General features: G+C 40.3%; 3 protein-coding genes across 5 annotated transcripts in view; 2 read left to right on the top strand and 1 right to left on the bottom strand.

Annotated features, from left to right (window-relative positions):
• The window catches only part of RNF19A (ring finger protein 19A, RBR E3 ubiquitin protein ligase), a 62,222-nt gene extending 54,938 nt beyond the window's left edge, over positions 1-7,284 (top strand). For all 3 annotated transcript variants that reach the window (XM_065628826.1, XM_065628824.1, XM_065628825.1), the window contains 5 exons: positions 636-750; positions 2,108-2,269; positions 2,922-3,135; positions 4,560-4,703; positions 5,076-7,284. In XM_065628826.1, the coding sequence (XP_065484898.1) occupies positions 636-750; positions 2,108-2,269; positions 2,922-3,135; positions 4,560-4,703; positions 5,076-5,766 (1,326 nt within the window). In that variant the 3' untranslated portion in view covers positions 5,767-7,284. The remainder of the gene's footprint in view (positions 1-635; positions 751-2,107; positions 2,270-2,921; positions 3,136-4,559; positions 4,704-5,075) is intronic.
• Positions 1-15,224, top strand: part of PABPC1 (poly(A) binding protein cytoplasmic 1) — a 338,028-nt gene that overhangs the window by 195,857 nt on the left and 126,947 nt on the right. The gene's annotated exons all lie outside the window — the stretch shown is intronic.
• The window catches only part of SPAG1 (sperm associated antigen 1), a 37,202-nt gene continuing 36,781 nt past the window's right edge, over positions 14,804-15,224 (bottom strand). The window contains exon 19 of the mRNA XM_065629039.1: positions 14,804-15,106. Coding sequence (XP_065485111.1) covers positions 14,975-15,106 — 132 coding nt within the window. The 3' untranslated portion in view covers positions 14,804-14,974. The remainder of the gene's footprint in view (positions 15,107-15,224) is intronic.

The following is a 15,224-nucleotide window of genomic DNA, read 5'->3' as shown; positions in this document are numbered from 1 at the left end:
AATCTCTAATTGAAATTATAATTCAGAAAGCACAATATTTGATGAAACTTCTGCTCGTTTTTGTCATTCTTTTTGCAGTAGCATATTGATACAAAAATACTGTGATTTTCCTCTTAGTACTCTCTTTTTGTGTTCCTCCTTAGATGTAGTGAGGATTAATGTAGCCTCATGAAAACCAGTAAGATAGTGACCTATTGTTCCTTTGTAATTGCATCTTTACCAAGAATGATGACAGATGAAGTGCACATCCTTGAAAAGACACGTTCCTAGAGAGAGTAAATGCACAAGAAGCTTGTTACTGGAGGGTGCCAGGGCAAGGGAGTTCTTGCTGTCCCCACTCAACAATCAAAAAAAAAGCTGTTCAATGATCTAGCTCTTCTAACTTGAGGCTGCAAGTAAATGCTTAGTTGCTGGATAGGAGGGCTTCTAACTTTTAAGAAGTTGCCTAAAATTAACAAGTGTGTACATTTTCTTTTCTTTGAGAGGAGTTACAGAATAAATTGTGACATAGTATGTGGTCTCTCCAGAAGAGAGGAGGATACAGATTCCAAACTATTATATGTCATTTCTTCCATCCTTGAAGCAATGTATTATGACAATAAGTCTAAAAACCTTTCTTCTTTTCTTCTCCCAAGATTCACAATCGATATGAAGGCAAAGACATTTCGAAGCACAAGCGAAACTTGGCTATAGCAGGTGGTGTAACCTTATCTGTAATTGTTTCTCCAGTTGTCGCTGCAGTAACTGTAGGTAAGCAATTGCTACTATTTTGTGCATTGTAACACCTTGCAACCCAAACTCTGTAAGAATTCATTGATAAAACAGCTAAGTCTTGTATTTTCATTTTATAGATGAAGGAACTAAGACAATGATGAATCTGAGGTTAGACATTTATTGGAGCAGAATAGAGAATACAGTACTTCAGGAAATGCTGCATTAAAATGAAGAATTAAAAATTATTTTTATTTTGCAAATTGAAGTTTCCACATTGTCATATCTAGCTTTTAAAACTGAAATACTTTAAGCTTTTTAAAATGACTGACCAAGAAAAAACTGCTGCCACAGAGTCTATTCACATTTGAATAACTTCTTGTCAAACTTTTCTCAACACAAAAGAAGAATAGTGTCTTACACTTAATGTTACAGTAGTTGACAAACTGTTACGCTCTGGGAGTCAGTTTGAATTGTATCGTTCTTTCTCATAGAGATTGAGGATAATATTTGAGGAAAATCTGGATGTACATTACAAAATATTTGTTGTCTTATGTAATTTCAAGCTCACTGTAAAGAAACCCTGATTATTTGAAAGGAGTGCGTTTGCCCAGCGCTGCCTTGCTTCTCCTTTGTCGCAGCACAAGCATCTTTACAGTTGCTTAGTAAGCTGCCGTGGATAACTCATTCACATTAGACCCACCATTTAGTTTTAAGCTGGATCAGTCCGCTGATCCGATTCATCACACAGCTGTGTATGCCGTGTTCCCCTCGTGCCAGAAGTGATGCTCAGAGGGATGAGTGGCCTCGGGAAGACAGGGCCACTTTTAGGCAGTGATGGTTTACATTGTCGCTGAAGCTGTGGCTCTGAACTGCTTGTTAACAGTGGCTGACCGCTGTGCAAATGCAGATACGCCAGTCATAAAACTGTCTCTGGTATCTGTCTGCCTTGAGTTGTTCTCATAGCAGTGGTGTCAGATCCCTGCTAAACTGGTAGTGGGACACAAAATCTCATATATGTAACATTTTTAGTTGAATAATGTTAGAAATAGATTTCTGCTTCTCAGGTGGAACATTATTACTGTCTCCAGTGGACCTTATCTGAACCTTTAAAGTATTTTAATTTGTTTGTAAAAGAGGTTATGGACACACTGGAAGTATTAATTCGTCCAGCATTAAGCTTCTCTGCCTACCAGTGCTGACAGAGGACATTCTGCTTGCTTAAAGTACTTTCCTGTCACTTCACCATAGTGATTTACCAATATTTATTAATTTTTCTCCCTCCTGATTTCTTTCAAGTGTGAAATATTAAGTAATCATGGAAAACGAAATTGCTTTTATGAAAGGATCCGAAATACAAGTCACGCTTAATGGAAGACTGTACTTTGCTCTGTAGGTATCGGTGTTCCTATTATGCTGGCTTACGTATATGGAGTCGTTCCAATTTCCCTCTGCCGAAGTGGAGGCTGTGGTGTGTCAGCAGGCAATGGAAAAGGTGTCAGGATAGAATTTGATGATGAAAATGATATAAATGTTGGTGGAACAAATGCAGCTGTAGGTAAGAAAAATCTGATTCATTTTCTATGAATTTAGGCTTTGTGACTTATATTCGATGCCCTTAGATACTAGAGTACTTACTTGCAGAAGAGGTACTGTATAGTTAGGACCACCTCCACCCATTGCTGAAAGACCAGCTCTCAGATGAGAATAGCTGCTCTGTGTATGTGCTGTGCAGTAATATAACCATTAAAACTTTTCTTACCCATTTTAATCAATGCCAGACTCAAGTCTTTTCCATAGGTAAAAGTTTTAAGATAGAATTAGCGCAGCTTTTTCCTAACACTTGTTGTAGAAGCTTGGTGGCTTTCATCTTTTTATCTGTAATATGGGGAGCTAAATACTGATCTGGGGCTTTTACAATTTTTAATTATATGGCAGTATTCTTTGGGATAGGATCCATCTATTTTCTTTGACTGCGTGTTACCATTCTATCCATGGTTAACTTTTTTGGTATCTTAATTATGTGATGTCAGGCATAAGCATTTTAGCAACTACAATAAAGGTGGGAGTTTTGAAGTTATATTTTTGTCACAATTATATTTTGTAAATCTTTTTCTCAGCATAATTTCAGGAACAGTTTCCATGGTCACATTCTAGAAACTACTAAGTTCTACTTCCATGAGTGACAAGCCATCTTTATTTCTGTCTAGATACCACTTCAGTGGCAGAGGCACGTCACAACCCCAGCATCGGCGAAGGAAGCGTTGGAGGACTGACGGGCAGCTTGAGCGCGAGCGGTAGCCACATGGATAGAATAGGAGCCATTCGTGACAACCTCAGTGAAACTGCCAGTACCATGGCCCTGGCCGGGGCCAGCATAACAGGGAGTCTCTCAGGAAGCGCGATGGTTAACTGCTTTAACAGGTAAGAGATGTGCTTTCTGCCATGATGTATCTCGTTCCACATGTAAGCAGAGGAAGTGGTATTACTGGGGTTTTTCGACCTTTTTTTTTTTAATTGGTTCCCATTGGAAGGAACTGTCTGTAGGGAGATAGTGACAGTTCATCTCTGACAAACTTGCTGATTTCCAAGAGATCCTACCAGACCACAGTCCTCAAAGAAGAGTTTGAATACTTTCAGGGTGAAATACTGAGATCTTGTTCTCTAGCTTCCCAGGAGAGCAGTCTATACCCAGCAGTGAGAGGGAGGCCCCTCATGTCTAACACAGACGTGTTCTTCTGTGCATCTCACCCCAAAGTCAGAACTGCTGACTTGATCGGTAGTGTCCAAGTCCTGAGCTGCGCCATCAGAAGGCCTGGCTGGAGCGTGGATTCGGAATGGACTCGGGCAGGAGGGGAGGCAGCCGGGCGCCTGGCCCCGCCGAGGTGGCGGCTGCTTGTCACGTGCTCTGTGCCTCCTGTGAATTGGGGCCTTGCTGTTTCTTGGCTGTCCTGCACCCTGAAGAGAAAGAGTGTCTGGAAAGGATTGTTAACGTTTAAGGTGCAGGGTGGAATTTGCTTTTAAAATCAGGTGCTAACACAGCTCATTTTCTTGAGTAATTCAGAAGTCCAGGCTATATAGAATAAGGAAGGCAGGATGGCATCAAAAGGTTCCTTATGCTGGGACAGGTTTTTCAAGCTGTGACTGCTGAGTGAGGTACACCTATCCTCCTCTTTAAAGAGCTGAGAGTGGAAAACAAAAAAAACAGCTTACAATTCACTGTGAGGACACAGATAAACAAGGCATTAGAGAAAAAGCCTATAATTTGATTTCTGGTGTATCTGCTCAGCCCAACTTAAGATTGCTCAGGTTTCTATTATTCCTGTTGCAGTTGCTAACAGTACAATATAAAGCAGAGTACAGGACACAGTTCTCTGCCTGTTATTTGATTAGGAATAACTTTGCTGCTGGAGAAACAGGAGAATTATAATGTCTTGAACTTATATACCCTTCTGATTTGTTTTTTCCATTTTTAGTGAGCAGTACACTATCTGCAGAAGAATTGTAACTAAGCCTGGAAATTGTTCTTTTAAATCTCAAGGAGGAAAAAATCCAGAACCGATGGTTAACAAGCAACATATTGCATTGTTGGGAAATCAATCTGGTTTCGTTAAGGGGCGGTTTTGGTTTGTTGTTGTTATTGGGTTTTTTAATTGCAAAATAGTCATTTTTGACAGTGCAAAGAGAACCTGTTTCAGCAGGGTAAATATGCACATCTGTACTGGAGTAACTAATAAACTCTACTTACTGCTGAATGGTGGAGAATCTGTACAAGGTGACACTAACTTTGAACTAGTGTGCTTTAACAGTAGCAGCAGTATATGCAACTCTCCTTCTTTCTCTCCAAGACTGGAAGTACAAGCAGATGTGCAGAAAGAACGATACAGTCTGAGTGGAGAATCTGGCACAGTTAGCTTGGGAACAGTTAGTGACAATGCCAGCACCAAAGCAATGGCGGGATCCATTCTGAACTCCTACATCCCTTTGGACAGGTAAGAGAAGTGTGCTGAACATAGAAGATGAATAAGCCTTGCTTATTGAAGGATATTCTAAGCATGCCTCAGCTGTTCAACTTTTATGATTAGCCTTTGAGACTACAAATTTTATTACAAATTATATTTGGCAAGGTTGTTTCCGAAGAGGAACACCATACTATATAGCTCAGTACAGTGTTTTGATCTTTCAGACTTTGTGTTTTCCTTTGGGCTGTTGATTTGTTTAAACTTTTAGCTTTTCTAGAATAACTGACATCTCCCTCACTTTCTTTTGCTATGTATCTTGGAAAGCAGTACGAGTTTGTTTTGCTGTGTTAGCTGGCTTGTCTTAGATGACCACTTACACTCAGGGATTCTTTCTTGTTCTAGGGAAGGCAACAGCATGGAAGTGCAAGTGGATATTGAATCCAAACCAGCCAAGTTCAGACACAACAGTGGAAGCAGCAGTGTGGATGATGGCAGCGCTGCAGGCCGGAGCAATGCCGGGTGTTCATCGGCCTGCTTGCCAGAAGGTAAATCTGGTGCCACCAAGTGGTCCAAAGAAACAACAGCAGGAAAAAAATGTAAAGGTAAGCTGAGAAAGAAGAGTAGCATGAAGATAAATGAGACGAGAGAGGACATGGATGCTCAGCTGTTGGAGCAGCAAAGCACAAACTCCAGTGAATTTGACTCTCCATCTCTTAGCGATAGTATTCCATCTGTAGCAGATTCTCACTCGAGTCATTTTTCTGAGTTTAGTTGCTCAGATATGGAAAGTATGAAAACTTCCTGTAGCCATGGTTCCAACGACTATCACACTCGCTTCACCACAGTCAGTGTTCTCCCAGAGGTGGAAAACGATCGCTTGGAAAACTCTCCACAGCCAAGTGGAATCTCTGCGTCTGTTCCAACAGCCCCAAGCACTGACGTTCCACAGCTGAGTTACATTGCTGAGGAAAATGTTAATAATGGATCTTCGGCAGATGTAGATTTAGGTGTTGGTGAAGCACTGAAAGAAACAAACAACAACCATTCACAACATGCTGGGGAATTAAGCACTGCTATTCAGACTGAAATCTAAGCCTATAAGTGCTGCAAAAGTATATTTACCACTAAAGAACCCTGTCTGAAAGCTGGTTGAATTACACGCAACTTCTGTAGGTTTCAGGTGACCAGCAGAAGCAAGGTTTTGATACAACTGCATTTTGTATGTTCTTGTCTGATAAGGCAAAATACTTGGTATGGATCTTAGACCTGTGTGAAGAGACATGAAGGCTTTAACCAAGTGCATTACAGCAGTACAAATAATGTCCATGTTTTGTATTTTTGCCACAACTTTGCTTGAAAGCATATGCTTGGTGTATTTAGATAAAAATTGGTAAATTCTTAATATGTTAAATGCTGAAATGAATAATATGTCCTGCACTGTTCACTTGGAAAATATGGGGTTTGGGATAAATGGGTGTTAGTTGAGCGTTACTGACTTAAAACCATTCTTGTGTGAACTCTATTTAAGGGAAGCAAAAGTTTTGCAGAAACCTATACAAACATATTTCAACAGCGAATATTCATAACGATAATTTTGTTTCATAACTGGACACACTGTATTTAGAATGCATGTAGAATGGACTGCATATCTTCAGATGGATGTAGCCTGTGTCAGAGGCGTTTGTGTGTACACTTTGAGCAAGGTTATGGCGTTCTACTTAATTTTGAAACAGAAGAAATTGGTACTTAATGTGTGGTAGAATGGAGATGTCACCTGTGAAGAACAGTGGGGTTACTTATTCATGCAACCAACCATGCAGCAGATAACGCTACTATATAGAGTATAAGAACTGTAAAATAATCCGGTCATTTACAAGCATTGTAGAAAAGCAAATGCGGTCACCTTTCATTAGGGGGAAAAACGATGCCCCATCAATTCTTGGTGCCTTTGGAAAAGACTGGGTTTGAAGTGCCTGGTCGCTTGAGGATTTTACTGTAATGTTTTCCAGAATGTCCTCTTTGGCCACCTTGGATCACAAAAGAAAGTTCTAGTGAATAAAATGACTGTGGTAGATAATTGTATAAAAATAATGAAGTATTTGCCTACCAAAGACTCACTCAGGCTTTAGTGGACATGACATCTCTTTGCAAGACATGCATATCTTCGGTCCCAGAATCAAAGTGCAGTGCAACGACTGCCCAAGTGCAAAGATGGGTTCCAAATATGCTGGCTTTTTTCTTTTGCATATGGAAGATGTACAGCTGAACACATGCTGAAGTTGGCCAAAGCGCCTGCACTGTTAACATTTTTTTGCTATGTAATTCACTAAAACTAAAAAAAAAAAGTGAATATCAGAATAACAGTTAATGATGTTCTGTCTTGTGTTTCATGTGTTGCCATTATGGTGCTACTGGAAGTTTGATGGGATAAAAAGAAAATGCCATAAGCTGCAGTCTTCTTCCATGACTTATCCTCACAAGTTTTGGTAATATGCTTATAACACTAGTGCCAGTTACGTTATTTGATAATGCTTGTTACAGTATTTGTATATTTGCAATTCAGTTTTGCTCAATAATATGCGTGTAAACTGCATATCTGAAATAAATGTCTAAATACTGACTTCTAGTGGTCCTTCATTGAGTGTGCTGGTTGGCCTTGTAAAAGTGTGTACGTTCCCAGGAGGAGCTGCTTGTCTGTGAGGAGCCGACTGCTGTTTAACACTCTGAAATGAGATCTGAAGTTAGTTACATGATTGTACAAGATTTCAACCTGATTTATTTTCATTGTGCAGAACAGCAATCTGAGCTGGCTCTACGGCAGGCAGGACAGTGATCGGTTCTCTGAGAGGATGCGGCTCTGGTACAAGTGGACAGGCTATGGGCAGATTGTGAACCTAAACTTAGGCTCTTTCTCCATTTAAAGTGATGCTTTTCCCAGTTCACAGAGTCTGTAAGAATTTCGTTCTGAAACACTGCAGATTGGCTGGAGTTTCTGGTAACAACTGGTGTTTTTTGCTTGGCTGAACTGCGTGTTCATTAGGCTAATTTGGGATGCATTACAAGAGATATAGCTTGATCTACCTCATTTCTAACCCATATGTAAGTTATATTTATATCAGAGTGCATACCAAGAGGATAACTGTTACATTGGGTCAATTCTCTACAATTAGAGCACTTTTATATACTGTTTCCAATGGCAAATGTTCAAAGTGAGGATGAGAAATAGGATGAGTGAATCTTAGTGTACCCTAGGAATGGTAGCAAGGCATACAGGCAATGTTTGCTGTGTGGTCAGGCACTCTCGGCTGGAAGTGAATGCAAATTTTATATTTTGTAGGGAGCTTGGTGTTAACAGTTTCTTTTTGTGCTTTGCTCCCTATTGATTTTTCTTTTTTTTTTTTTCCCCTTTCCCCCAGTCTGAGCACATTAAAAAAAAAAAAAAAGCACCGTTACCGAAGAGTATATGGATTGAATTATGGTCAGCATTAACTTAATGAAGCACTTGCTGTTCCATCATCATGCTGCACCAGTTTGTGAATTCTGATATAATTTTTAGGCCTATGTAGAAATGTCTGTTACAGCCACGAACTGAAGCATTAACTGATTTCTGAGGCAGAGGCCGGAGAAAGGAGCGAACCGTGAGGCAGTCGTGCTGCTGGCCCCGCGCCGCCGTCACCTGCTGGACGGGCTGCAGGGCCTCATCTCTCAACCTCTGAGGGAGCTGAATTTCTGTGCAGCGTCACACAAACACCTTCAAGTAGCCATAGTAAGGCAGAAGCTGTTTGCTCCGTGCCCTACAGCAGAAGGGAAACCTCCCCTTTGGCTTTTATTTTCAGTTTAGTTTTGAATCTGGTGTCTCAAGCTTTGCAAGTGTGTGATTTGGCTTTATCCAGTACCTCTGTGAAATGACTTAAAGCACATCAGTTGGTGGCAATTAATGCTCACAACCAGAATTGGGAGGTGGAAAACCTATTTCTGGGAGTTTAGGCCTAACTCTGAATTTCTCAGGGCCTCATTTTGGCTGTGCAGGAAATGGGAAATATGGTTTATATGGTAAGTAAACTTTATCAAAGGACGGTGTTATTTTCAGTCATTCTAAAACCATTTTTGATTATTTTATATGCCACATTAAGAAGTAACATGCTGAAATATAGGTAAGTTTTTCTGTTTACTTTTGCATAAGTTCTTAGCAGAAAACTTTTGCTGATTCATTTTGTAACTTTTTTTTTATTCAGAGGTAATATTATTTCATATGTGAGGCAGTCTAAACAGCACTACTAAGTTGAATGCAGCACTGAATTTTGAGTCTATTTAAAAGGTACAACACTTCCATTAATACAGTAATACAGAAGATACTTCTCTTGTTTATAGATCTACCAGTGTAAGAATTCAATAAAGCAAGTAAACCACAGGAAAGATCAAGTTTACATCTGGTCTCCCAATGTGGTGGTTCTTTGGAAATTTTCTTCATGTTTCCTGGCCAATTCAACCAATTTATGCCAGATTGTGAATTTCAAGAGGAAATTATTTTTAACATCTGCTATATCGGAGAATACCTGAGATAGTTCCAACTTCAAGTAGATAAAAAGTCAGGAAAGCCTTTCCTCCCAATGTTTGCGTATGCTTTTTTTGTAGTAAGGCATCTGGACGTGTACATCCTTTCCTTTCATTGGATCAATGTCTCAAACTTTTCCATGTATAAACTGATGACTTTTCACTGATATGTAAACATTTTTTTACTGACTTGTCTCTTCCAGTTGTTTTGATATGTAAATCTAAATTTTTTAAATAGCTGCCTACTTAGTGATGCCATCACTCTCATGGGTAGTAATGCTGGAGTTAATTAACTTAAAAATAATTTCCCAATAAAAGTTCTCTTGGTTTAGGTGTTTAGGAGAGAGATTTTAGTTGCCTTACTGAAGAACAAACAAAACTTCAAACCCAAAATACCAGATCATATGCTATGAAATTGTCTAGTTAAAACGTATCCAATTATATTTTTAGCAAATCATACCGGGAAGGTGGGGAAAGGGTGCTGAGCAGAAAATAAGGTAAAATATCCTGGGAAAGAAAGTTTGGATTTCTGGTCCACATTGTACAGCCATGCTCTGGTGGTACCTCAGTGGCGTTTGAAGCTGGGAGCTGCCTGTGCCACGTGCTGTGGACTGCACGGTGCCCCCAGCCTGTGCCCTTGGTGCCATGGGCAGCGTGGTGCAGGAGGAGGAAGGTGCCTGGGAGCACTGCGGGTGAAGAGCTTCCCCTTACCTGCCACTGGGCTGATGCCTAAAACATGATCAAATGGCTACACTGGGCTTCCCCTGAAATGTCTTTGTTTTGGATCAGGCAGCAGAGGGAACAGGGATGCACCTGGCACAGAATGCGGCCTCCTCGTAGCAGCTGGAAGCTTGACCACAAAGACGAACCTCCTGTCGCATGTCACTTGTGCCAGGCCAGGTAACTGGTGATCTTTGAGATGCGATGGCCTCAGCCCCTGCCTGTGCACCAGGTACTGGCAGAAATAATTTTGGGGGGTGAGGCCAGCAAGCTGACAAGACATAGCTCTTCTTTCACTGGGTCCTGGTGAGCCAGCTTGACTAAAGGACCATTATTGCTTCCCATCTCAACAATAAGGACATCAAAACTCACAACAGCCTCTGTTAGAGTGGTTGGGTTTAGGTACCAGACCTGTGGATGGGATTTCTGTGTCCTGAGCTCCCCTTTCCTCACAGGCTCTGCACTCAAGATGTTTCTGAGCATACCGTTCTGTGCACTGGGCACTTTATCCCCTTATAATCCCTCTCGCTTACTAGCAAGAATTTATTTATGAGGGTGGCATTTAGCAAGCGGCAACTGAGAAATAGCGCAAGCCTGCAAGGAAGTGACACCAGCGCCTGGCATGGCTGCAGCTGGAGGTTGTGCTGCCTGCTGAGATGTTACAGCCCAGGGACAGGTACGTGCTGCACAGAGACCCTGTGAAGCAGGGAATGCTTATGGATATGTGATATTTAGTACTCCTTGAGCCAACCATCAGGGTTTGATACCCTGTGCTGAGCTGTTTGTCCCACCAGCACCTGCCCTTTGCTCCTTCAGTAGCTGCAGCTCCTGGGCAGTGAGCAGAGTTACAATAATTCAAGTCATAAATCTTGATTTGCAAGTGGGGAGGGAGTCTTGTTCCCTGCTGTTAAATATATATATGTATGTGTATATTGTTTATTGTAGTGAACAAGTCTCAATATTTGTTTGCGTGATTCCGAAAGGCCTGGCAGCCACAAAGAGTAGCCCTTTATTTGTGTGACTGGATTACAAAAAGCAGAGCAGCTTCTGATGGGTGGAAATAACTGCCCATGTGAGAGCAAAGAGTGTGGTGTGCCAGCAACGGGGCTCTCGGCAGCTTCTCCTGCCTCTGTACCACTACGTGAGAAAAGCAAAACCGGCGGTGGTGGGTGAGGGCTCAGCACTAAATCAGCCTTTTGGCCAGAGAAGCAACTGTGCTGTGATGATGCTCATCCCCAGTAGCACCTCTGTTACCCTTTGGGTGACAGCACCTGTTCTACCTGGAGCTGGCTTCTCTCAAATTTCAAAAATATTTTGAAGGGCACAAAGCAACAATAGTACAGACCCCTGTTTCCTGGCATGCCCTATGCCCCAGCTACCTTTTCAGTGGTTCCATATACTTGCTCTCTCTCCACTTGTGCTGAAAACAGAGATTTGTATCCATGAGCAAACGGCTCACTGCACCCCTGGTCAGCTCACCGGCACAGGGCATTTTTACTCTGCTCTTTGCTGTGTTGGGGTTGACCAGCTTATTGCTGCGCTGGGACCACATTTCACTTGCCTGTTCCCATCACCTGAATAACCAGTGTTCTTCTCCTGAAGCAAGTTTTTGTATTGTTGGTTTTGGTTTATGTTGCCTTGTGGGTTGTGAATTTTTTTTTTTTTTTTTTTTTTTTTTGGTAAAGGTGGATGTTAATGCTGAGGGGGTGAGTGACAGGGTTAACACTGAGCTGTGATTTGGGTCTCCCCACCACAAAGCCGGGCACACCATTTGAGATTCTCTTGCCAATCTCAATGAAATCTGATCGAGGTAGGAAAATCACCAAACAACTGCAAGTCCTGCTAGCCTGGTGGTGCTGTTACAGGTGAAAGGCTCACCTGTCAAGCTTCTTTCATTTGTTTGCTCAGCTTCATGAACCATTTTTCTTACATTTGAGAGTTGTTAACTTTTTTCGTGAGAAATATATATTTGATTATTTGATGTAATCTTTCAGCTATGAAAATAAGTGCTTATTTCCTTGTACTTTAAAAAAATATATATATATTTATTTAACTTTAGCAACTGAAGCCAAAAGTCCTTAGTTGAGACAGGTGTGAGTACCATCAGCCAGAAAAGATTTGTAGATACTACAGCTGACCTTCTACTTAAAGAATAGCTGTAGTAAAGTTTTTGTGCCTACGAATTTAGGGGCCTGCTACCTGTAGTGCAGTACGACCACAGTTACTACATCAGTTACTGTTCGATGGCTTCTGCTGCTGGAGGAAACTGGGAGCGTGTGCCCAGCCCAGCGGCAGTCCCAGGAATGCAGGACTTCAAGGAAGTGTCTCCTCCCTTTGGGATCATGGACTGGAATGAGCTTAAAAGAATTTTTAAAAGCAGCTCCTGCTATGCGACGAGCTGGGAAGATATCGGAATATTGTTTGAGATCAGTGTGGAGCTACACAGGAGGAGTGACCTACCACAGAGCATTTGGGGTAGGGGTGGAGGGTGTCTCAATACTCAGCCAGCCAGAGCTTATGGTCTGCCTTGAACTGAAGGGATCAGACTTGGCCACACGCAGGAAGTCAAGATCCGTTTATTGCCGTGTGTCACGTTAGGGCTGAGCTCGGCTTTCTAGCTAAACTCGCTCTCTTGTTACTGTCAGCTGAACAGAGACACACTCGCCATCAGCTCTTTGCTTTGGAAGATGTGAGACTTCACGGCCAAGCACTGTTTTGCAAATCAGGATGCTATTTAGTGTCTTGCTGCTGCACGTGAGGACAAATCCTCAAGAGCAGCTGGTGACGGCTCCTCCCGCCAGCTGGGTGCCGGTTCCCTTGCACAAGCTGCCGCAGTTCTCCATTTGGAACTTCTTAACAAGTGGTAATTTTAGCTTCCTGATCTGTTGATCACCGTCATTTCTACCTCAAACTGAATTAACCTCTGTTTCAGCTGCCATTCAAACTGAAGGTATTACAAGGAAAGGTATCTTCCTGGACTACGGGACTGCTTTTCTCTGGATGACTTTTAAGCTTCTAGTTTAATTGCCGGGGATTGATTAAAACTGTCTCAAAATTAACTGTGATACTGTGCACCTATCTCTGAAAAGCCTTTTGGCTATTATTTCCTCGTGGGTAAATGATTTGTCAAGAACACGCCATTTAAAAAATCTCTTGTCTTTTAAAGCCTTTTTGTCTTTTTAGTAATGTCTGATCATCTCCTAAATTTACTATTTTTTAAAAATAATTTACTGCTGCAAAGATTCTGATTTTTGTCTTTAGTGTCAAAATAAACTATCCATGTGAGATACCATCTTTAGCTGCTTACAAGATATCTACAGAGCTTTTAATACTTGGGGGTTTTGGTGCCATGGAGAAAGATTTAACTCCATCAGGAGCTTTTGTGATGTGGGAGCTTTTGACATCGGCTCTTATTCAACTACTGCTTTTCAGGCAACTGAGACTACTTTAAAATTACATAGCTGGTTTTTATGCTTGCTTTTAGCAAAAGAACTTTTCCCAAATGCATGTATTATTAATACAATCCTCCAGCTTACTGTTATAAAAAACACTCTGAACTCTATTAAATGAAAATCAATTAAGTTTTCTAAACCTTGTCAGTAAGTTGCACACATACAATGCACCTTCTCTGAACAGCCTAAACTACAGTGGAAAAAACAGATTGAAATCACTAACACAGCAATTAGTGCTTGTGAATACTTTGCCACCATGACTGGAGAGCGAAACTGGCACTTTGGTTGAGTACTATAGATTAGATGAGCTATAGATCTCAAACACATGACAATCTCATAAGAAGAGGAAATTTAAAACCAAAACACATCAGCTGTACTGCTGATGCTTTAGGAATTAAAGCCCTTATTCTTGGCACTCTTAATTCAAGACAAAACTCATAATCACATATCAGAACTATAAGCCTGAAGAGTGTAGAACCAGTGCAGAGAATCCTTAATTGTACTTTCAGGAAAAAAACTTTATTTTTTTTAATTAGTATACACCTGAGACAATTTTAATTAGAACAACATTCTTAATGATATTTCTGCAGTGTTAGTGAGTTTGACATACATTTATATCACATGTTCAAACAAAGCATTGGGGTATTAGAAAAAATTAAAAGCTTCATCTTGAGAAAAGGAGCTTTGTCAGAATCAAATATAAAACATAAGTACTGCCTGAAATTAGGAAAAAAAAAAAAGTCATACTCGTCCACAAAATGGTTTTACCTTCAGCTTTATGAATGTGTCTGTAAACCTAAATGGCTGGTGTTTTAAATAATCTGATTACAAAACTCAGAGTTAAGTATTTTGGTTGCTAAGTGCAGCCACTTGTTCTCCTATTTACCACTGCAAACCAGCAGTTCCACCCCCCCCCCCAAACAAATAATTCTATGTGCACTGAAACTCACTTGTTAATAATTTTAAAAACATACCCATTTAATTAATAATTAATCATTTTGATTCAAAGTGTTCCATGACAAACTAATATATTGCTCTTTCACAAATTGTATTGCAACAAAAATATTTAAATCTTTTTTGTACAGACCAGGGGTAGTGAGGAAACAGATGGCCTGCAGTAGTTTAGCTGAAAAATATTAATACTTTCTGTAAACTCATTTTAGCAAAGCTATTGCTAACTGACCCGTTTATCTTGAAGACACTTCTTCATCACAAAATGATATAACAAGTGATGACTGAAAGTGTATTATCGTACCATCAAGATATTTCACACACTATATATAATGTAAAATATTTTTTTTATATATAATTAACACAACTATATAAAATCAGTATGCTAAATAACATGAACTGTTACTGAACACAATGACATGCATTAAATTCTAGAGATTAAAAATGTATACAACTACAAGAAAAGAGAGCAGCAAGTTTTAAATGTGCATATGCTGTCAAAACAAAATAGAATTCAGACAGTCTGCGTAAAGACCCACTTCGACCCATGCAAGTCTGCAGAGTTCATACATTCATCATCTCAGAAACATGAACTATATGCATGCAACTAATAATTTTAACTTCTTAAAGTTCATAAACCTTTTTAAGGCTCTCAAGATCTTCCAAAGAGTACTGATGATTCTGGTTTTCTGCAAGTAAGTCAAACAGTTGGTGAACCTGCTCTTTTTCATTTTTGCTAAGTAGGGCCAGCACCACCTGAAAAAACAGATTATTTTACAATTAGTATAGGCTGATTGAAAATCATAGTATTTGACAGAGATACAAAATTAGTTTATCATTTCCTTTTATGATATGAAAATTTCCTTTAGGTTTC

This window comes from Caloenas nicobarica, chromosome 2, assembly GCF_036013445.1.
Source record: "Caloenas nicobarica isolate bCalNic1 chromosome 2, bCalNic1.hap1, whole genome shotgun sequence".
NCBI classification, from domain to species: Eukaryota; Metazoa; Chordata; class Aves; order Columbiformes; family Columbidae; genus Caloenas; species Caloenas nicobarica.
This window is presented reverse-complemented; position numbering and strand designations above follow the sequence as displayed.